The sequence below is a fragment of the Prorops nasuta genome, unplaced genomic scaffold, assembly GCF_024137725.1.
Source record: "Prorops nasuta isolate Cenicafe-Biocafe unplaced genomic scaffold, Cenicafe_Pnas_1.2 PNAS00003, whole genome shotgun sequence".
In the NCBI taxonomy this organism is placed as follows: domain Eukaryota; kingdom Metazoa; phylum Arthropoda; class Insecta; order Hymenoptera; family Bethylidae; genus Prorops; species Prorops nasuta.
The window spans coordinates 6,361,832-6,384,091 of NW_027116800.1; the positions used below are offsets into that span (position 1 = coordinate 6,361,832).

The 22,260-nt window shown below is 30.7% G+C and overlaps 7 protein-coding genes across 14 annotated transcripts in view; 4 read left to right on the forward strand and 3 right to left on the reverse strand.

Moving 5' to 3' along the window:
* Window positions 1-1,499: 1,499 nt before the first annotated feature.
* Window positions 1,500-3,658, forward strand: LOC136786044 (uncharacterized). 2 transcript variants are annotated; one of them, XM_066747510.1, is made up of 6 exons: window positions 1,500-1,997; window positions 2,056-2,221; window positions 2,298-2,394; window positions 2,595-3,257; window positions 3,327-3,398; window positions 3,482-3,658. In XM_066747510.1, exons 1-6 carry the CDS (start codon window positions 1,979-1,981, stop codon window positions 3,656-3,658), a joined length of 1,194 nt encoding a protein of 397 aa, XP_066603607.1. In that variant the 5' UTR covers window positions 1,500-1,978. The 2 variants fall into 2 exon arrangements, with proteins under 2 accessions (XP_066603607.1, XP_066603606.1); XM_066747509.1 differs by having other exon boundaries at window positions 1,500-2,221.
* On the reverse strand, window positions 3,121-5,765 carry LOC136786043 (ankyrin repeat and SAM domain-containing protein 3-like). 3 transcript variants are annotated; one of them, XM_066747507.1, is made up of 6 exons: window positions 5,500-5,765; window positions 5,266-5,417; window positions 4,960-5,196; window positions 4,707-4,895; window positions 3,942-4,642; window positions 3,121-3,890 (listed from the first exon to the last, which is right to left on the reverse strand). In XM_066747507.1, exons 2-6 carry the CDS (start codon window positions 5,336-5,338, stop codon window positions 3,729-3,731), a joined length of 1,362 nt encoding a protein of 453 aa, XP_066603604.1. In that variant the 5' UTR covers window positions 5,339-5,417; window positions 5,500-5,765; the 3' UTR covers window positions 3,121-3,728. The 3 variants fall into 3 exon arrangements, with proteins under 3 accessions (XP_066603604.1, XP_066603605.1, XP_066603603.1); XM_066747508.1 differs by having other exon boundaries at window positions 3,121-3,869; window positions 5,266-5,765; XM_066747506.1 differs by having other exon boundaries at window positions 5,266-5,765.
* Window positions 5,766-5,860: 95 nt separating this feature from the next.
* Sms (spermine synthase) lies at window positions 5,861-10,416 on the forward strand. 3 transcript variants are annotated; one of them, XM_066747513.1, is made up of 8 exons: window positions 5,861-6,120; window positions 6,462-6,754; window positions 7,897-8,008; window positions 8,651-8,773; window positions 8,848-9,002; window positions 9,071-9,160; window positions 9,226-9,417; window positions 9,488-10,416. In XM_066747513.1, the coding sequence occupies exons 2-8, from the start codon at window positions 6,473-6,475 to the stop codon at window positions 9,632-9,634; spliced, it is 1,101 nt and encodes a 366-aa protein (XP_066603610.1). In that variant the 5' UTR covers window positions 5,861-6,120; window positions 6,462-6,472; the 3' UTR covers window positions 9,635-10,416. The 3 variants fall into 3 exon arrangements, with proteins under 3 accessions (XP_066603610.1, XP_066603609.1, XP_066603608.1); XM_066747512.1 differs by lacking the exons at window positions 5,861-6,120; window positions 7,897-8,008 and adding exons at window positions 6,262-6,362; window positions 7,191-7,302; XM_066747511.1 differs by lacking the exon at window positions 5,861-6,120 and adding an exon at window positions 6,262-6,362.
* Window positions 10,417-10,555: 139 nt separating this feature from the next.
* On the reverse strand, window positions 10,556-12,940 carry LOC136786047 (uncharacterized). 2 transcript variants are annotated; one of them, XM_066747516.1, is made up of 3 exons: window positions 12,454-12,940; window positions 11,364-12,383; window positions 10,556-11,287 (listed from the first exon to the last, which is right to left on the reverse strand). In XM_066747516.1, the coding sequence occupies exons 1-2, from the start codon at window positions 12,553-12,555 to the stop codon at window positions 11,364-11,366; spliced, it is 1,122 nt and encodes a 373-aa protein (XP_066603613.1). In that variant the 5' UTR covers window positions 12,556-12,940; the 3' UTR covers window positions 10,556-11,287. The 2 variants fall into 2 exon arrangements, with proteins under 2 accessions (XP_066603613.1, XP_066603612.1); XM_066747515.1 differs by having other exon boundaries at window positions 11,353-12,383.
* Window positions 12,941-14,185: 1,245 nt separating this feature from the next.
* Window positions 14,186-15,481, forward strand: PIG-F (phosphatidylinositol glycan anchor biosynthesis class F). Its single transcript, XM_066747519.1, has 2 exons — window positions 14,186-14,543; window positions 14,648-15,481. Exon 2 carries the CDS (start codon window positions 14,654-14,656, stop codon window positions 15,359-15,361), a length of 708 nt encoding a protein of 235 aa, XP_066603616.1. The 5' UTR covers window positions 14,186-14,543; window positions 14,648-14,653; the 3' UTR covers window positions 15,362-15,481.
* Window positions 15,482-15,833: 352 nt separating this feature from the next.
* Fdh (alcohol dehydrogenase class-3 Fdh) lies at window positions 15,834-17,783 on the forward strand. Its single transcript, XM_066747514.1, has 7 exons — window positions 15,834-16,026; window positions 16,202-16,445; window positions 16,511-16,731; window positions 16,795-17,011; window positions 17,089-17,219; window positions 17,296-17,570; window positions 17,645-17,783. The coding sequence occupies exons 1-7, from the start codon at window positions 16,006-16,008 to the stop codon at window positions 17,667-17,669; spliced, it is 1,134 nt and encodes a 377-aa protein (XP_066603611.1). The 5' UTR covers window positions 15,834-16,005; the 3' UTR covers window positions 17,670-17,783.
* A 113-nt stretch (window positions 17,784-17,896) lies between these two features.
* The window catches only part of Cow (Proteoglycan Cow), a 94,404-nt gene continuing 90,040 nt past the window's right edge, over window positions 17,897-22,260 (reverse strand). For both annotated transcript variants that reach the window (XM_066747504.1, XM_066747505.1), the window contains exons 8-10: window positions 21,929-22,088; window positions 21,555-21,781; window positions 17,897-21,135 (exon numbers count right to left, since the gene is read on the reverse strand). In XM_066747504.1, coding sequence (XP_066603601.1) covers window positions 21,005-21,135; window positions 21,555-21,781; window positions 21,929-22,088 — 518 coding nt within the window. In that variant the 3' untranslated portion in view covers window positions 17,897-21,004. The remainder of the gene's footprint in view (window positions 21,136-21,554; window positions 21,782-21,928; window positions 22,089-22,260) is intronic.

Consider the following 22,260-nt stretch of genomic DNA (forward strand, 5'->3'; position numbering starts at 1 on the left):
GCATTCCCAAAAACCTGTAATAACTTTACAATCCGTCAACAAATGACGACGCTGCATGCGAAATAGTTTTCGCCCTGTAATGTCGGTATATGGATTCCCGTTAATTATACTATAGTTTTCTTTCCCGGGTTGAATTATATTATTTAATTCATTACTACACTATCTGATGCCTGAGCTACATATGATTTAATTTCCCATTGTGTATATACGAGATAAGCGAGGATGAGTTATACATAGGCGCGCGTATTAGTACTACATAGTAAGAGCGCTGGTGTCTTTTTAAAGCAGTTCCTAAATGCATCGAAACATTAGAAAAAGCCATACCTGGCATTGGTTGTATCCCGCAAGGACAGAAACTGTAGCGTAGGATCCCGCAGTGAACAGAAACTATAGCGTAGGATCCCGCAGGGAACAGAAACTGTAGCGTAGTATCCTAAGGATACTACGTTATAGGAAAATTATACTACGGTAGTATAATTATACTACACTTGGCAACGCTGGTGGGCACCGTGAGCACTGAGCATTGAGCAAAATGAAGATGTCGTGACGGTGAGATCGGCGTGATGCGGGAAGCGGGAATGCGCCATGCGGCATGAGAGAAGAGATTCAAGAGATGCTCATACCGACATTACAGTTTAAAAAACGTGTGTCGATACTGTCGATACGGGCGTATTATCAACGAAAAAACAGAAAAAAACAAAGATTATAAATTGTTAAAAAGAAAATATTAAAAAAAAATGTTCTTTTTTTTTAAATGTGACTATTTTACTAGAAAGAGTAGCTCACACATCACTAAAATAGTATAATAAATTTCAAATGGATCATCGAGTAACACTATTACGTATACAAAATACAGTCGACACGTGTTTTCGAATTTCTCTTTAAAGTAGTTTGAATGTGTCGGTATGAGGGAAGGGAAGTTCCTATTAAAAAGATTTAAACAGAATGATGTCAGCTGATTGGAGATGAGCGATGGGCGGGCTTTTAAACAATATCAGTATAAGTCATATGTGATTGGTCGATCAGTCAAAAATTTTTCAAACTGACCAAACAAATCAAATTTTATAAAGCGCCTACCCAGCTAAATATCATTATTATATTTAAAAAAAATGATACCAACGAAACCTTATCTTATCAATATTTATCTGTGAAACTTAATTCTGATTTGTTTTTTTTTATAACATTTGAGTATATTTTAAGAAATTTTTACTTTTAAATTTATTAGACAAGAAATTTGAGAAACTTGAAGCTGTTTCAAGTAGTTTCCTTAAACAACGATTATTCGACATTTTTGAATTTGAATAGATCGAATCAACGATTTGGAGTGGCAATATTTTTAGAATTTTATATATTTAGAATTAGAAACATTTTATACAATGGATAATCATTTGGAATCTGTATTGTACAATTGTTCTATTCCAAATATAAAAGATTTATATGAGGTAAAATGTGAAGTTAATTGGGGGGAAATATTAGATTCATCAGCAAAATCAAAATTCCATTGGCAAACTATGAAGTGTCGGTAAAGTGTTTTAATATTATCATAAAATATTATTAAACTTGGCCTAACACGTAAATATATTTTTAATTCCAATATGCATAATGTTTTAGCTTAATTATATTTCTTATACCAGAAATAATAGCTTCACCAATTTATGGCTATGATAATTTATCCATATCTGTTATAACTCCAATTGACTATTTTATAAAAGGGGAATTGCAAGCTCACCTAAGAAATCTAAATATTTCTGTAGTAAAATTTTACATTTAAATAATTTAGCATTAATTCAGTTAATATTTTATTTAAGTACTATTTTTTTAGTTTGGAAAGCCAAAGGAAGTAAGACCTGAAATTTATCAAGCGTGCCTTAGCTATACAATTAAAGCTAAAATTGCTCCTTTATGGAATAATGTACAAGATTATTATATAGAAGGAAAAGATTTTTATTTATCAAAAGATGCACTCAATTCTGTGAAAATGGGCATTACAATTGCAGGTATTAACGTTAAAATTAACAATAATAGGAATGCTCATTCATAAGATACAAATTTCAGATAATTTAGTGCAATTAAAAATTCAAGCGGAGAAAGTTAAAATTGCAACTTTACAATTGGAGGATTTTAATTTACCGAAATTATTAATAGCAGATTTTTTAGCAGATTCTAATGGATATATTAGTTTAAAAAGTTTTTGTTCCCAATGGGTATACGTTTTACCTAGGTTTGGAGTTAAAATGTATATGATATTATATATATATTTTATAATTATAGTATACGCGTTTACATTCTATTTGTAGTATGAAAAAAGGAAGAGTATTGTCAATTAGTAAACAATTGCCTCCACAAAGTATATTCGCGGATTATACACAATTGAGAAGACATTGGAAAAATATGGTAATTATATAAATCATCTTAATAAAATTAATAGGCTTCGGGCCGGTTCGAGGAAGCATGATTAACCAACTACTTGGTTTAAGTGGTGTAGCTCTTGTTATATGAACTACATCAATTTAACTAAATAGTTAGGTAATTAGGCTTGGTCGAGCCGATTCTTATTATCTTCTAACAAATAATTACTAATTTAAATGTTTTAGTATGGATACAGATTACCAACAACTGCGGATAATATTTTGTTTTATGAAATTCAATTTCCAGTACCAAATCCCTACAGTTTTATATACCCACACATCTGTCTAGCTTTTAAGCCTTTAAAATCTTTTAAATGCCCTGACTTAAGATCAACAGCATTCAAATTTATTCAAGACATGGTATCTACTTTATCAAAAATATGTGGAAAACTAATAGTTATAAACCAAATCGAAGAAAAATGCAATTTGCGGCAGTCTATTATAAAGGGAAATGCCGTAGAAAAATCTTTATTTACTCCTAAACGCTTATCTTTACCACGCTTCTCAGAAATAATATGTCAAGAAGGGAGAAGTCAAATTAATGAAATTTTCACTCCAGGATTAGAATTTTCTGCTAAATATAAGAATCCACTATTACCTTTAACTCATCAGAAAATTAAAACGGCGGAAAAAAGTACATCGGAAAGTAGTCAATTATCCGTAGGAAAAGAGTCAACAGAAGGCCAAGCTTCGTTTTCTAATAGTAAATCCACTGATTCTTCGACTTTACAAAAATATAAAGCAGATGATAAAGTAAAGGGTCGTACTATAGTTATTCCTAAAGAAAGGGATATTTCACGGTATTTCAAACAACAAAAAGCTTCGTCTTCAATTGACAACAATACTCAAGTAATTTATATTCCACTATACATATATGATAATAATTATTCACAATATATAAATATATAATTTTTCCAGACTACAAAATATAAAAAATATAAAAAGGAGTCAGGACTTAATTTATCCTCATTGAGCAATAACATTCTAAAGGTAAATAAATATAAACATAAATGTTATAACTTTAAAAAAATAACTCATAAATGTTATACTAATAAAAACTTAAAATATTACAGACTAGAGATAACTACATTAAAATTATGACTGATTTAAATAAATTGAATGAAGTGACAATCTCAACATTAAAACTTTGGTTAAATGATCATTCTATTCCATATAAATCTAAAGATTCAAAAGCTATTCTAATAAATAATATTTTATCTCATATTAAGACTTCTAAGCCTTCATTGTAAATTAATAGTAATAAATATATGATTCAGTATTATTATAATATAAAATATACAAGTATATAAATTATCACATTTAATGATCATTATCATCCAAACCACATTCCTGTTTATAAATTTGTATAGTAGTCAGTATAGCTTTTCTATCACTCTCTTGCTCAATTCCAATTTCTTGTAAATCTTCATTATTAAGAGTTAAAAATATATCCATGTCCACCTGAAATATTATTGTCAAGACCTATTAACATATTTTAAAACATTTTTATCATGGTATTAATAACCAACTTACTTCTTCTTTTAAAAATACTGGAATATATTCACTCAAATTAAATCTTTCTAGCAAGAAAATCATTTCAGTTTGATTTGAGTTTAGAATTATTCCTTTGGGAGGTGTTTTGCAATGTGGTGGAGTGGGAGTATCTTCACCAAAAGCATGCTCCTCACTATCCTTCTGTGGAGAGCACGGAGGACTAAAGTCACTGTTAAAACTAAAATTTGAACTGAAGTCTATTTTTTCTGGGGTTGAATGATCTTTATCATAAATAATCCTCTTCAACTTATCACAGTTTGGAGTCTTATTTATATCTATTAAGTTTCTTTGATTTTCTAACAAATTTTCAGTATTTATATTATTTGGAAAAAACAAATTTTTTTGGGGAGATTTACTATTCAATGTAAAACAAAAATTTGGAGATGCAGGAAATTGCCCATCAGAATCAAAATTTGGAGTTAATGTTTCCTGATTTTTTGAAAGTATCTTCTTCTGTGAATCATCATTAATTTGTAACACTTTTAAATTATTTATAAGAATTAGTGGTATTTTAGTGCAATTATTTGATTTTGGTATATCATTTCCATCTAATGATTCATCTTCTGTATTTATATTGTCACTAATATCATTCCAATAATCCTCAATTTCAAAAAATGGTTTAGCCATTGCTGCTATCTCTGGAGCTTTTGACTGTTTCATCATAATATGTGTATAATTACCTATAAATATAGTAATAACTTTAATTATAAACCGAACTATACATTTTTTTTTTATTTTACCTACTTGATTTTGAAGGAGTAACACCCAAATCTATAAGTTTAAAGAATAGATTCTTATTGTTTGTCATAGCTGCTATACATAATGGACTTATATCATCGTTATCTGTGTCTTTTAATGCTGATGGACAAGCATTATATACCATTTCAAATATTTCTTCACTTATTGCACTTGCTAAAGCCAAAGTAGACATTCCTAAAAAATCACTAGTGTAAATAAAAATTAGTTAAAATGTCGAACAATAATTTTTAATTTTTACCAAGATAAGAATACTCATTTATGCTAGATCCAAAATTCAAAAGCAATCTGAATATATTGCTATCTTTATTACGAACTGCTTGCATTAAAGGTGTCCATCCAAATTTATTTTTTCTATTTAAAGCAACAAAATTTTTCTTATCTTTTAAAATTTCTTGACAAATGTTAAAGCAACCATTGGCTACACTTGTACTCAAAATGTTATCTCCATAATTATTAACTGTATTCAATGTATATTCTGAAAATATTTTTAATAATAATTTGATTTGTTTGGTAGGTGTGAATCTTGAGTATTTGTTAGACTTACCACCATTGCGTATAATCGACAACACTTTGCTTTCGAATTTGTGTTTCATTAAATTGTAATTTTGTTGTGTCATGACAGTAAACAAAAGATTTACAGATATTTTTTAAAAATTAAAATATTTTTTATCACAATTGTTAACTTGATCTGGCAACCTATTTGTGAAAGTGTTAAACTTTTTAATTGTTTATACCGTATGTCACGAAGGAGCAAACAGTTTGTTTTGTATGTACATACACACAATATTTGCACTTGTGTATAAATTAACCGCCGAATGCTGATCCACATGATACAATCTGAGTAAATCCATATCGACCACTGTTCTAGGCATTCCAGCTCCAGCCAATTCCAGGAGTTCCAGGTCCAGGATTTCCACTTTCCAAATTCCAACTCATTATTCAGCTTCCACCTTCCACTTTCAGGAGTTCCAACTTCCAATTTCCAGGTCGATTGCAGTTTTCGCGCGTTGTTAGAGCCACGAAACAAGTAAATGTAGAGTGGAAAATTTCCTTTCACTGCAAATATTACATTTATGTATAATATTATAGATAAATTTTTTTTCGTTTTGATAATTTATCAATAATCTCATTTAGTTTTAAAAACATAACCTTGATCATTATATATACTCATTATTACTCATGTCATCTCATAATAAATAATTGTTTGTACAGTTTTCTTTATAACCGGCTCAAAACGGAAACGTTTGCATTCTGCAGTATCTCCTGAGTTTGCACAAGAATGTTTATGTACATATATATTCTCATTGCGCTCCATAAATCGCTATACTATAGCGGTTCGTATAGAATTTTGTCTAAACTTGCAAATTATTTGATTAATTAACGATTATTATAAGATACGGTAAGTATGATTTTTAAGCTCAGTTAAATATTCTTATTTCAATTTTTTAGATATATTAATGATTTAATTATCCTATTTAACTTTGATTGAAACAGATTAAATTTGTTCTGCATGTGATAAGTGAATATTTGCAATAGTTTATTCGAATTATATAATTTTTACTACAATAAATTTGCTATGTTAGGTATTATTAATGATTGCTGTACTATATTTAAAAAAGAAATCTCATTGTCTTCTCAACAGTTAGTAATTATTAATAAATTAAAATCTCAATAATCAATTGTAAAAAGCTATCTGATGTATATTTTTCATTACATTACAAACATTTATATTTTTTTTAGATTTTATTACGATGGTGGCACACACAGTTCTTCTTGACTTTACAGTATCTGCCAATGTTATAGCAGATTTAGAAAAAAGGTCCAATTTAAAATCTACAATCGCTAATGTTTTGAGTGAACATTTTATAGGCCTAAAACCTCTCACAGAGCTGAACATTGACGGAAGCTTATTGATTTTATATACCGGGCCTAGAGGAAGTTTGATCACTGTAAGGGGATATACTGAAGGATTAGTTACATTAAACATCGAATATTATAAACAGGACGAAGAAGAGGCCCTATTGTCATTTGAGGTATAGATTAAACCTTTATGATTGTTTATATATAAAAAATTTATCAACAAAATTGAAAATTATTAACATCTCAAACTCCCTATAATAATAAAATTATCTATCTATCTTTATATCGATAAAATCATGATACAACCATTTATATCAAATAAACAGAATTTTAGAAACCTCTGGGGTATTATAAAGAAATGGACAATTGAAATCTATATATAAAAGATTTCATTGTAAACAAAGATAACATTCTTGTGGTAAAACTTTTAGTAGAACAGCATGTTCTTGAAATAAGTTTTAACTTGTAAACAGCTTATAGCTTGATACAGAAATACACATTTTTTGGTTTAATTTATTCATTCTTGCATGCTGCTGTCTACAATAGAATTAACTTGATTATTTATATCAAAGAGTAAAGAAACATAGTATAACCGACAGACCATTATAGCAGTGGAGATTCTTGGAAGCAGATGTTGCTGTGGCTTTGAATAGTCAGCGCAGCAAACGTTTACCACCTGTAAGACGAGGAACCATATATGACCTCTATCTGACATTATCAGGTAGAAATTGCTTTTGTATAAATATAGTTGTTCCTCGTTTACTATTTTAACGCAATCATATATTTATGAATTATCATGGAATATCAATTAGAGTTATAATAGTTACTGATTGTTAATAATAGATTTTTGAGCTAGGTTGCTTGCCAAGAATGCCAATATAGACACCCAAGCACAAAACCATTTTATTCATTTTTATATATTTATACATATGCAACACCCAAAACTGCTTTTCAAACCTGAACGAAAAGTATATAATCAAATACGTCATCCAATATTACTATTTTACTTACTGTTCAGATAGTAATAGGATTTAAATTCATAATAAGCGCTATTAAGCATCATTAACAGCTATCTGAACAGCACAACCATAAAAGATAAAAAAATGTAATCTCTTCCTTTAAAATTTATCTAAGGCTTTTTACTATTGATCAGCTTGGTTTGTTATCTTCCTTTTATTCATACATATAGCCTGTGTAAGCAAAATGCATACAATAATGTATACAATGGTATTTTAACTGTGGAGGAACACAACTTGTTTAACAATAGTTCTTCCGTTTTGTTTATTGTATAATTTGTTTCAATGGTCAATGATAGTCGGCTAGAGAGTTGGAGACAGCGTTGCAGGCAGCCGCAACAGCTATGCGTTCACATACGCTAACTCCCGTTAAACGCGGTGGACCTTTTGAGAGATACTTTATTACCTCCGGTGAGTTTTTTTTATAATTATGTTTACGGTTGGCTAAAAGTTGTAGAAAGAAAATGTCTAGAGTTGATCTGTTGATCACAGTATCAATCCAGAAATTATTATTGAACTAATAATTCATTATAATATTAAGATGAAACAACAAAAGGAATAGTATGTTTTTGCTGAAAATTTTACGTGATTTAATCTTTAATGAAATTTTAAGTATCTAATAATAAAAATTATATAAATAAATTATGATTTTGATTAATTTGTAAGATAGTTACTTTGTGGGATGTTAAATTTATCATATTATAGACTACTACTTTTATGTTTATAGCAATTAGAATATTTTCATTGATTATTTATATCTTATGTATTATTTTTTGTAAAAATTTATTAAGATCCTATTGTTTGCTTTAAGCCTGCATGGCTGCAATTTTTCATTAATTTGATGTCAGTATCAATATCAATATTCTTACATATATATCATCTTAGATCTATTTTGCTAACTAACAAATTTTAATGTGCTTATTCTAGTTATTCTCCTATTTAAATAGAGATTTCATCACTTTTTTAGCATGATATATACAAATATGGTATAATATTTTTCTTTAAATTAATTTTTTTCACTGAGAATAATTGATATATTTTACTATTTCTAAGATGAAAGACTGCTGGAATATGACATTGATAAGCTAGTATTCGAGGCGAGATCACCTTATCAAAAAGTACAAATAGTTCACTCAAAATCCCTTGGAAATCTGCTGGTACTTGACGAACTACAGAGTAAGCAATCATAGTTATTTTAATTAAACATGCTTAATAAGAAAGTTCTGAATAATTTTTTTAATTGGTTTCAGACTTGTCAGAAGCTGATCTTATATATACGGAGACGCTAATGCAGCGTGGTAAAGAAAGTTATACCGGAAAAGAAATTGTTATTCTTGGAGGTGGAGATGGAGGTTTATTATGGGAGCTACTGAAGGAAAAGCCAAAATTTGTGACGATGCTCGAAGTTAATTTTATTTTTTATGATGCTAATTATTTTTGGAATTATTAATTATTAAGCGGATAATATTTTAGATAGACGAGGTAGTTATGCAAGCTTGCAGTCAACATATGAGAAGCATATGCGGCGATTGCTTAGATAAGAGGAAGGGTGAAAATTATGAGGTAATTGTATTTTATATGCTTCAAAAATGTGGACTGGATTATAAATTGTATATAAAAAATCTTAGATTATTGTTGGCGACTGCGTGAAAGCCTTAGCCCATATAATTGATGAGGGGCGACAATTTGATTATGTTTTTGGAGATTTAACGGATATACCGATTAGTACTACTCCCCATGGAGATGCTTGGAATTTTATTAGGTTAATTTTAAATTCATCCATCAAAGTACTAAAGCCAACTGGTAAATACATGACACACGTAAGTTTGCTATTCTCTTAATAAATTATTTGTAATAACTGACGTATAAAATATTTCCAACTATTTTCAGGGAAACGGAGCATCGTGTCCAGAATCTTTGAAAATGTACGAAGAAGTTCTTTCCCAACTTTGCAAGCCAGTAACTTTCACAAAGGACAGTGCTTTTGTGCCGTCTTTCTTTGAAGATTGGGTTTTCTACCAAGTCTCACTTAAATGATGGATTAACAGCTTTCAGATAAGATTGAAAAATAAGAGATATACTCCCGAATCTCAATTCTCTTTATGACCCAAGTTGATTTTAGGGTTAGCTTTAATCAATCAATTAGTTTCTTTACATTTCCTACTCTATTCAAAATAATGTGAATGTATGCCTGTGTGCGAGTAAACAAAATACGTGTTTGAATGTGTGAATGGTCGCTCGGGATACTTTTTTGTTAAAGTAATAAGAGTATTCTCACTTAATTTTATAGCTGTGAGCCAAGGACTGTTAATTGATTAATATTTTATGACGTATTCTCTTTTGTTACTAGTGCAAAAAAAAACTTAAATATAAATCGATAATAAATAATAACATTCTCTTAATGTACGCGTTTGCTATGCATGAATAATCACAAAGGATTTGACTTTTCTTAAATTATTTTATTCCAACTAAAATAACTTCTATATTTTAGTCCATCTTACAAAATATAATAAAGATGTTATAAGAAAAATACTGTACTTTGCTATTAAACATGTATAAATAATTCAGATTATTTTCTAAAATGTTCTGATATGGAATTGAGTAAACATATGAATAAGTCTTCTTCAAAACTTGTAGATTATATATTTATTACCATATATTTCTACATAAAATATTTAATTTGGAGTTGGGTCGTTGAACGATGTCAATGGCATAAAAAAAACTTACGTAGACAAAATTCCGAGATACATTATTTTATATAGAAATAATTTAATAATAATGAAGAAAGTAGCGCAATACCAAACTTGTTAGCCTATTTATATTAGTACAAAGTAAACTGTATTGAATTTTAAAGAAATTGCATATTTTTACCAGATGTAAAATGTTTGCAAAGAAAAAGTTATATTTTTAACTACTTTACTGTTCAGAAGCTGTAAGCAGACCTTTAAGTATTTTGAATAGACTTCTCTGCATATTATTTATTTTGAAAATATGTAACTACAGTATGTAAAAGATTATACGTTACAATGGGAAGTACAATAGGATTCAGTATAATTTTAATCGATTATAAGATTACTGAAAACTGAAAATGTTACATTTCACAACTTTCCATTATTAGAATATACCCATTTTTGTTAATCCTTTTTTATAATTTTATTTAACCTATGGGTAGATGTTGAATATTCTACAAATAGAAATACCATACCTGTAAAAGTGACTATTTTTCTTTTGTTATGAATCAAATAAATATTCTAAGAAATTAAAATATTCTTTTTACATATTAGTTTAGTTTAATAGTAATTTATGCAATAAATGCGTATAGTATGACTTTTTCGCACGAATAAGAAAGTTTGATGCACGAGCCGAAGGCGAATGCGGCATTTTCTACACATGAGAAATAGTTTACCTTACACACGATTTGCATACAAAAATTTTCCCAATTTTCCTAACAAAAAGTTCACCTTTAAAAACATTAGGAAAAATTCTTGTTTACTGTACTTTATATATAGAAAAGTAAATTGACTAATAAAATAATATAAATTGTAAATTAGTTTATACTTAATTAAATATGAATTGTTTAATAAATTATGAGAATGTAGTGTGAATGTTACAATAAGAAATCAGACTTTTTGGTTTGTTTTCCAATTTTATGGAACTTTGGCCCCAACTAGGACACCTTAATATCAAATTCTGCAATATATAAATAAAAGAAGAAATAGTTAAAACAGTTTCTTAGAATTCTTGAAATATATTACTTGTTAAATACTTAGGTCTCCACTGAAAATTTATTATAAAATCTTGCTTCAGAAATTTCAGAAAATTGCTCTATTTCATAAAATGGTTCTGTTTCTGGCTCAACCAGAATTTGCTGGAGCCATTGCTGAACTTGTTTTGGATGCTCAGATGATTCTAATATCATTTCTTGACTTTTTGTAGATTCCTCAGGGCTTAAACTAGAATTAGAGATTTCTTGACAATCACCATTTACAGAAGACATACAAACCTCATTTCTGGCAAATACTCTTAAAGAATTATCACAATTTTCAGTCTGCTCTTGAATCTCTTTAGTCACAAAAGTAGTGTTTGAAGCTTCACCATTTGAACTAATTAAAATTACAGGATTATGTAAATTGTTTGAACACATTGTATCCATTTTATCTGGTGGGTTAAAAGAGATATTTTCAAAAGATTCAATTATTTCAGTATGTTTACGCAATATATCAGGTTTTATTTCTATATTTAATGAAGAACACAATGGTAAGTTCTCTGAATATCTCAAATCTTTGGATGCATTTAATGACTCCTGTAGAATGTATGATTCATGCTTAAAATTCAAGTCATTATTTAAACTTAATTTTAAACTGGAATCACTTGAGCTACTAAAATTGTGATCGACTTGATCAAATTTATTACTTATTTCATAAGTGCTTATATTTTTCAAATTGTCTAGCTGCTTTTCTTTGCTGCTTTCACAATTAATTGATTTATTAAAACTGACATGATCCTTATCAGCATCTTGATAATATTCAACTTTGTATGGTTCAGTATCTTTCACTGCTATTCTATTTGTGCCAAATTCTTCGATTCTTCCAAAGTTTTGAATTTGTTCTTCTAAAATAATTTTGTCAGTAAAGTTAACCTTTAGCAAAGGCAGGGTTTCTAAGCTAGTTTGGATCAAAGATAATTGTTGGGTATGCACTGCCTCCACTTGGCGTAACAGTTGCATTTGACGCTGATGCAATATTTGATTTAACTGAGCAAAGCAGCGCCCAATGTCTTCTTGTACCTATCAATGGTTAATAACTGCTTATCACTGTTATAACTATATACTAATTTATGTGTATCTGAAAGTTTACCTGGGCATAGTTATTCTGTAATAATTGCCTTTTATTGGCAATTTCTTTAATTTGGTCTAAATTTGTATTATTTTCAAATATCTGTTCATTTTTCCCTATCATATTCAAATATTCTATGAAACTAATCTGTACTATGGGAAATTAAAATTATACACTTTACTTTTAGAACAATTTTTTTTTCGTGCGATTCACTTGCAGGTTATTAACCTTCGGTTTTTGTCAATCATGCATTTAGCATGTTCACCGAACTTTCGTTAAGATTACAACACTAATGATAGTTGTATGTGCATGTATGTACATTCATATATCCAAGCTTAGAATTTAATTAATATTTACTTCTGATTTACTCTTTGCTCATGAAAGATTAGAAATCATTCCGAGTTCTAATTTCGAGAAATATACAGCCAATTAAATCGTTACTTTACCACTAAAGCCGTACATTGATTTGCTAAACAGTTTTCGGAACTAGAACTCGGAACGATTTCTTGTGGATCGTGGACACAGGGCTTTTAAATTTATCCCAGAAAGATACCTCAGGAACTCAGGAGTCAGGGTTACCAAAATACCAAATCCACCACCATGCGACTCCCGTTTTCATCTCTGGTTCTACCCTCTCCCCGCCCGGCCGCTTTCCGCCATGTTTGTTTTGGTTTTGCGAATCCGCCGCCGCGACGGCCTTTCGAATTTTCCAACGGCGACCGGGGCCGACCGGGCCTTTTTCACTTTTCTCACTTTTCGCGCGCCCCTTCTGCACTTTCCACGATTTTCTTCAAAGAGTTCAGCGAAATCCGTGCTCCCCTCCATTCTAAATCCAAGAATCTCCCACATTACAGCGAAATAAATTAAAAATTCGTGAAAAACGTCAGTGCGTGGTGCGCGCGGTGTGTTTATGATCCACATTCGAACTTTTACCAATTTATCATCAAATAATGTCTTAAAATACATTGTAATAAGTAAAGAAATTGTGAATATCGTCAGTGCCCAGTGCGCGCGTTGTGTTTGTGATCTATATTCGTGCTTTTTTTGTTTTTAATTAAAAAATCAATCAAAATACAACGAAATAAATTAAGAATTCGTAAAAAACGTAACTGCGTCGTGCTCGCGGTGTGTTTATATTGTGAATTTGAACATTTCTCAATCTGTAATTGAACAATCTCTTAACGGGATCCCTCACGCGTGCTTTACCGACAGTACAAGTCAATAAACAAATCGTTTAATAAAAGCCAAATGCGAAGCAAATTGCAAAAACGGGCTTCTTTGTGACAAAATGCCAATTCTAACGAGTCAATCAAGCTTTAAAAAACTCAAATCGGATGAAGAATAACGCTGTACCACTGTCCCGCGTTCTTGAAGTGGAAATAACCAAAAGTAACCTCTCTTCAAGAACGCAGCACAATGGTACAGCGTTATTTTTCAACTAATTTGAGTGTTTTTAAGTTCGTTTGACTCGTTAGGACTGGCACATTGTCCAACAAACGCCCGATTGTTCAATTTGCTTCGCATTTGAATTTTATTAAACTAATTGTTTATTGACTTGAACTGTCGATAAAGTAGGCGTGAGGGATCCCGTTAAAATACAATGGAATTGAATTGAAGCACTCTTTGTGCTCTCAGTGCCGCCAACCTTGTAGATAAAAAGTTGCGGTAATAGGATAGTTGAAAGTGTCGCCGTCCCACCACTATTTTGAATAGTACTTAACTATAGCAAATGGATTTTGCTATAAGAATTTGAGCAAATTCGTGGAATCATTTTGACTGCTGTATTCCTAACCTAGAGTATAAATAAGATCTTAAAAGTGTCCAATAAATATATTATTTAAATTTTAATACAAAATACAAAACAGGTTATAAGTGTTTTTCTATTATTACATCCAAACTACCTAAAAATACATACGACTTCAACAGAGGTTAAAATTATTGTTCATGCACACACATATATCTAATAAATATTTTCAAATCATATATATATTTAAAACATGAGTTAAAAAATAATATTTATTGTTAAATTGCATAAGAGAGATGGGTATTGACGTAAATATTTATTTAATTTTTAAAAAATATATTCTGTATGTGGAGGCTACCAAAAAAATGTAAGTAGTTAAAATGATGTTTTAGAAGGAACTTTGAATTTTTTAAACAAAACTATATTGTTATATTTATAAGTTTTGCATATATACTTTCTTGTTTCTTTTAGATTGTGATGCAACTAAATATGATGATATCAAAGTCACCAGAGCAAAGATTGGTTTTATTTTATTCTGCATTTACATGTATTTATTTCCCAGCAATTCTGATATTGTTGAAATACAATAATAATATATACAACATAGGCAGCTATAAATTCATTCCAATATTATTGGTTTTAATGTTTGCAGAAGTTGTAAAGCTATCATTTTCCCTCTTACAATCAGAATCTACTATAATTACAAAGACAGAATATAAACCATCCTCAAAATCAAAAAGATTTTGGACAAGAATTCTGAGAGAGATATTCAAGTTTATATTTTTTCTTATAACTCTTTCATTAATTTATTATGTTGTCATTCTTTTATTTGGAGCTCCAATTTTAACTCATCGTGAGGAGACAATAATGCTTACAATAACATTATCATCATTGACATTTGTCCCAGCAAGTTTACACTTAGGTGTTGACACAGCACTAAGTATTCTATTGGCTACTCAAAAACTAAAAGGAAGTTTGCTAGTAGATGCTGTGAAAGTAAATATTAAAGCAACTTTATTAGGTACATGGCTCGGTGCTATAGTAATTCCACTGGATTGGGATCGACCATGGCAAGCTTGGCCCATTCCATGCGTTACAGGAGCATTTTTTGGCTATATGCTGGCACATTTTATAACTTTATTAAAAACATTACTAATGTTCGAAACAAAAAAATCAAACAAATAAGACTCATTTTTATAAAACTAAATTTCTTGCATTAAATGGAAGTGGCAGTATTACAAATCCTTTTGTGTTTTTTGAATTATATATATTGTTTGTAATATTTTAATAAAATATTTGTGAAGAAGATAATTAAAATCTGTATATATAATTTCTTATGGTGATTATGACCCTATTTACCCCTCACTGTTCTGTATCAATGGAAAACAAATTTGTACATGTTTAATATACATAATATTAAATACAATATGTAATATTAAAGATATGTGGTAAAGCTTATATTGCTTAAAGTAGGCCGGTTACCCAATGCATCATTAATAATTTAGTTATATATGTTCAATAATTTTGTAAAGGAGGTCTACATGCTTTATCGCAGTTGGAAAAAAAAATTGAAGTTAGGAATTAGGCTATCGCAGCTGACCGGATCGACATGTTTCGGTTAAGTCAGTGATCGGGTCAAAGCTAATCGAACGATCAAAACCATTTTAGTCATTAGCCAATCCTTTTATCAGTGTTTATTCTCAAGAGCTGCCTTTTCGAAAATCATTTTAGAACAATTTAGTCGTTAATTTGAATTTTTAACGTTGATCTTTTGATAGTTATTTAAGCTAATATAATATAATAAGCTGTAAATATTTATAACAATTGATATGGCAGATACAGTAGGAAAGGTACATATCTTGTTTTTTAAATAATATATTGTTTTTTTATTGGGGTTTTTTACTCCGTTTAAACAAGACTAACAAAGTGCTAGAAAATATTAATCTTTTTAATATATTTTTAATATTTCTTTTAATACCCTTCTAATATTTAAATATAGTATTACCTAAATTTCTATTTTATTAGGTTATTAAATGTAGGGCTGCTGTAGCCTGGAAGGAAAAGCAACCATTGTCTATAGAAATAGTTGAAGTTGCTCCTCCAAAAGAACATGAAGTTAGAATTAAAATTATTGCAACTGCGCTTTGCCATACAGATGCCTATACTCTGGATGGTTTAGATCCTGAAGGAATTTTCCCGTGTATTCTTGGCCATGAAGGTAGTGGTATTGTAGAAAGTGTAGGAGAAGAAGTCACTGAATTTAAGCAAGGTATTTTTATTAGTTTTTAAAATTTGTATGAATTTTATAATTGTTAAAACTCTCATATTTTTAAGGTGACCATGTGATTCCTCTTTATGTCCCACAATGTCGTGAATGCAAATTTTGCAAATCACCAAAAACCAATTTGTGCCAAAAAATTCGTATTACTCAGGGTAAAGGAGTGATGCCAGATGGTACGTCCAGATTTACATGCAATGGCAAAACTTTAGCCCATTTCATGGGATGTTCAACCTTCTCAGAATATACTGTTGTTGCTGATGTTTCTCTTTCAAAGGTAAATGTTATCAATTTTTTATTTAGTTTACACAATTATTTCTTACATTTGTTTTTGATTCAGGTTGATCCCTTGATGTCTTTAGAAAAAGTTTGTCTTTTGGGATGTGGAGTTTCCACTGGTTATGGAGCTGCTTTGAACACTGCCAAAGTTGAAGCAAATAGTACATGTGCTATTTGGGGATTGGGCGCTGTTGGTTTGGCTGTAGCTGTAGGCTGCAGAGCAGCTGGAGCTTCTCGTATTATTGGTATTGATGTTAATCCATCTAAATTTGAAAAGGGTATGTATCAATCATCATAATTAAATTATAATGATTTATTTGTTACCAAATATTTAAAATTTTTTTAATTTTTCCAGCAAAACTATTTGGTGTCACTGATTGCATTAATCCTAAAGATTATGATAAACCAATCCAAGAAGTATTGATTGAATCAACAGATGGGGGCCTTGATTACACCTTTGAGTGTGTAGGAAATGTCAATACTATGGTAAATATTACTATTTTATAAATATGACTGATTGAAAAGACATATAGGTAGATAAAAGATTGTTTTACAATTATAGAGAGCTGCTCTGGAGTCTTGTCATAAAGGCTGGGGAACTTCGGTAATTGTTGGTGTAGCTGCTGCTGGTCAAGAAATTAGTACCAGACCATTCCAATTGGTTACTGGACGGGTCTGGAAAGGTACTGCATTTGGAGGATGGAAATCTAAAGACAGCATTCCAAAGCTTATTGAAGATTACTCTAACAAAAAATTGATGCTTGATGAATTTATTACACACACAATGCCCTTCGATCAAATCAACAAAGGCTTCGATTTATTACATTCTGGAAATTGGTAATTCATCTTATAAATATCATAAAAAACTAAATAAAATAAAGAAAATATAAAATACTTTCTTTTTTTTACAGTTTGAGAGCTGTTCTTAAATACTAACTAAAAAATTGCTGTATATGAATATGTTCAATACAAGTTTTTAATCTCTTTTTATAATCAATCTACACAAGTATAGAAAGCCAAATCAATCAGTTAATAAATATTATATTTTTCCTATTCTAAAAAATAATAAAACAAATATTGCAAAGACTGTTGTAGCTTTTAATTATAACAATCATGCTAAACAACATAGAAGAGCAGGAGAAATGTTGCTGTTAAAGACCAAGTTTCTACAACAATTTTTATTCATAAAGAATTCTTACAGTGTCACGTGTACAATGTACCAATTAATCGAAATATTTACGGTTTTTTGGAATTGAGTAAAAATTCTTTACGGCTTGGTTAGGTGCACACCTTACAAAAATCATCACGATACGAAGGTCATAGACGATGATTTTTATTGCATATAATTGTATATATACAATATGCAGGTCTTTGATGAAATTATTTACGGTTGCATAGAGTATAATTAATCTAAATCGACAGTGCATTATTCCAGGCGAAATGCAAGTTGCGTTTGATGTAGCAAAGAGTTCTTTATTAATTAAGGACGATTTTGTTTTATCTGTATATTATATAGTATGTTATTTATACGGATATCACTTTAATTATCAATACTCTACTTGAATTGATAATACTTTAAATGGAAAGTTATTGAATTTTGAAAGAATTGAAAAAATAATCGTCACAGTGCATAATTACTTTTGATACATAATGCCAAATGCACAAAATATAATACTTTATTGCTTAATTATTAAATATTCTGTTAAACAATCATTTATCAATATAATTAGATTACTATATATAATTCTCTATTATAAATTGTTAGAATGATAGCATTAATTAACTAAGCTCATTTAATTGGCCAAAATACTTTTATTACACACTATAAGATTAACAATAATAATCAACGATGAAAGTAAAAAAAAAAATTTATCGAGTAGTATCGATAATTACTGCATCTTGTTAGATTTTACAGAATATGGCAAGTGATCTCTTGTAGGAATGTGTTGAAGTCAAGCTCTTTATTAGACTTTTTAAACGTAACCACCATTTCTGTTCTAGATGAAATATACGTAGTCTGTATTGGCTATTCCTACATAAACTGCCTCTTAATCCTTTAGGCATATTCACATAGTCACACTGATTGATTTCTACGGATATCATATGTTACTCTAATATATATATATATATATATATACCTATGGTGCACCACACACTCTTTAAGTAAAAGACGTAAGTAAAAACGCTTATAGTTACAGTTTAAATGCAGATAAATCACGACGCGGACGAATCTTCAACTGAGTAGACCATTTTTTTTCAAACCTTATAACTTATTTACATGTAATTGATGTACTTGCAATATCATTATCCCGTATAGGCTACATAATGAATGATATCAAAATTTTATTTCTATAGCGCTGTTCTTTTGTTAAGCCTTATATGAAGGAAGCGATGTCAATTTGATTCTTTGCTATGAACTAAATCTGGTTTTAAAATTCATACATATTTTTCCGTCGTGATTATTCTGCCGCGGTCAGCGAGTACGAAATAGGTTTTATTCTTTTACACTGTGTATCTTACAGTATGTGTGTTATGCAAGATGGCTAAAAGAGACAAGTATAATAATATAAATATTCATGATTCTGATATATATTTTGCTTTAAGCATCGTTTCCCTTAGATACAAACTAAGAATGGAAGAAGCCATTCATTGCATTTTTTACTTGAACGAATTCACATAATTGATTACCAATTGAAATATAAAAAATTATTAAATATATACGTGTCAAGACAATAAACCAGAGAAGGCCTAGTCAAATTGAATCCAAAGAAAGAAGATTTGTGAGCAAATTAGTTTTGCTTTCCCTCTCAGCCAACCCGATAGCATTCTTTACTTTATCATAGACAGATTATGCTTAAACATTAAATCTCGATATTGTTAATTAGTCTAAGGGTTAAAAATCATATATATATATATAGAACATTTTTGTCATATCTTTATCCGTTAAGAGGTATCATTAGTATTTATTCCTCAATCTACAAGGTCGGAGAGAAAGCGACGGAGTTAAATAAATTATTGTAAAATTTTGTATACTTTCGTGGCACTAATTTCGAATCTTAGATGAAGCTGTGCATTAATGATGGCTCTTGTACATACAAATAAGTGGCACGGTTGGAATAATCTCTATCGATACATCTCAATGGTGCTGATTACTTATAATGTCATGGACTATACGTTATTTCGTCCAATTTTTGCCATTAGGGTTTTCGCTACTTTTTATTGGTTTCATCTTCATTCTCTTCAACTTTCTAATTTTATATGCATAAATAGTAATATAATTATATTTATAGACGGGTTGTATTTGGAGGTAAGCCAACGTTTGTTTTATACTCGTCGTACTTTACAACATAAATACACGAACTGCATTCATTTCTCTAACGAATTTTCTCGAGTATCTGACATTGTTTCTGCCAAGATAGATTCAATTGTCTTACTTATTATTATAATCTTCGTCGGCCCCTTATTAGCTTTATTGCGCCCAAAATCGTATTGCAGCAATCACATTATTCAGTGCTATCGCACGTTTTATTACAAAGTTCTCTTCTGCTCGGGAAATTGCACAATAGGATTTCTAAAACCTATATCAAATCTTCGTGAGGAGAAACTTGTCTAAAATTAAGTTACTTAACAATGCATATGTATAATAATAATTTAAGTAGATAATGGAATGTTAAAATACTGTTATATTGAAAATGAAAAGAATCACTTCAATTGGATCGACGAATCTAATGGTGAAAATGTTAAAACAGTGCTTTGTCCCGAAATTTTGTTCATTGAACCTAATCAAGTGACCTGCATTTCACGTTTTTCGAGTTTTTATACCTACAAGCATTTGGTGTTTATAACCAGAGTGCAAAAGTGAAAACACAAGTTGGACGAAGGAGTTTAGCATTGTTTCCACGACTTAAGACACCTCCAGTCACAACGGGGTTTTTCGGTACTCAATGGAGCGGTCAGAGACACAAAGCTGCTCTTCGGTTTTTAATATAAACTATCATATAAGCATAACAGTTACTGGAACATGTTGCTGCAGCGATTAACTATTAATTGGAACAATTGAAGGCAACCAACGAGCATCCATTAAATATTAAAAAACTTAAGAATAAGTCTTTATAATTTGTCCAATTGTTTAAATGAGCAATAATGAGTTTCAGCAAATAGAGATGTAAACTGAAGAAGACAGGGGAGACTCCCGAAGACACGTAATTAATTGACCGCCCATCCAATTACCGCAAGCCAGGGTATCCGGTGTCTCCACAGTCGTTAAGCTTCTAGAAATCTAATGGTTGATCAGCCGAGCCCTCCAGATCCTGGGAAGTATCCACGCCGCTATCCTCATCATCCTCGAGGTCAACGCTGTTAGTCTTCAGACCATTATTGCTGATCTTGTTCACTATTGTGTCTAAAGCAAAACAAACACAAAAATAGCAATCATCATGAGTATCAAACCTCCTCGTTATAAGAAAATATCAATATAAAAAACAATAAAAAATTCACAACTCTACGAATCAAGTTGCTTGCATCGAATTAACTAAATAAATTGCGAAGCTGTTAAATTGTCTAGAGAACAAATCAATGGATTTCATCATTGGAGTACAATGCTATGTAAACTGAACCAGAAGAAAATGGCACAGAAACGTTAAGCATAAGAAAACTGATTAATATAAAAATCCACAAATTGACGAATCGCATAGATTGCATTGAATTATTTAAAGAACGTCTAATTGGATTACATAATTGGAGTCTATAAGAATATATGCACACAATGAATGAAATGGAAGAAAATGGGGCTGAAGTAGAGGAGAAGTTGAAGAGACCAACCGCAATCGGGTTTGGTGCCACGAGTACGCGTTCCAGCGAATTCGACACCGTGAGGGTCGACGCACCAGCACAGGCCGAGTCCTCGATGACATTGGGTGCTGCGGTAGTATCCCCTGGAGTCGCAGGCTGGTGCAGACTCTGGCGACGAACGCCTGCGAACGGCCGCACATGGACGTTCGGCCTTGGCGAAGCAATTGCACCATTCCAGGCCATTTACAAATATATCCCTGTAACAAGTTTATCACATTAATCCTTTTATCGAATTCTCTTGCATCATTCCTATTCCTCGCATCTCTACCAATGGCTGAATTAAATCTCAAAGTAAAGGATAAGAATTTATGAAAAGGTTGGCTTGCTTTGAACGCTCGTCGTACCCATCAGTGTCACAGCTGTCCAAGAAAGGCTTCAAACAGGGCTCGTTCTGATCGTGTTCCAGACCGTAAAGCTCGGAAAGAGAAATCCTTCCATCGCTGTCGGTATCCAAATGGCCAAACATCCATCTGACCTCGCTCTGGCAGCTCAATGGGAAGTGGCCTATAAAAAATCACGTTATTAGTAGAATTCCGGAAAAATATTATCCCATGCTGAGAATTAATTCGATACTATTGTGGAAATGAGTTTGCGAGGAGGGAGGAGGGGTCGGGGGGAAAGAGGGGAAAGAGCGTGCGATATCGTAGACGGTCTCGGATGGGATCGAACGGGAGGT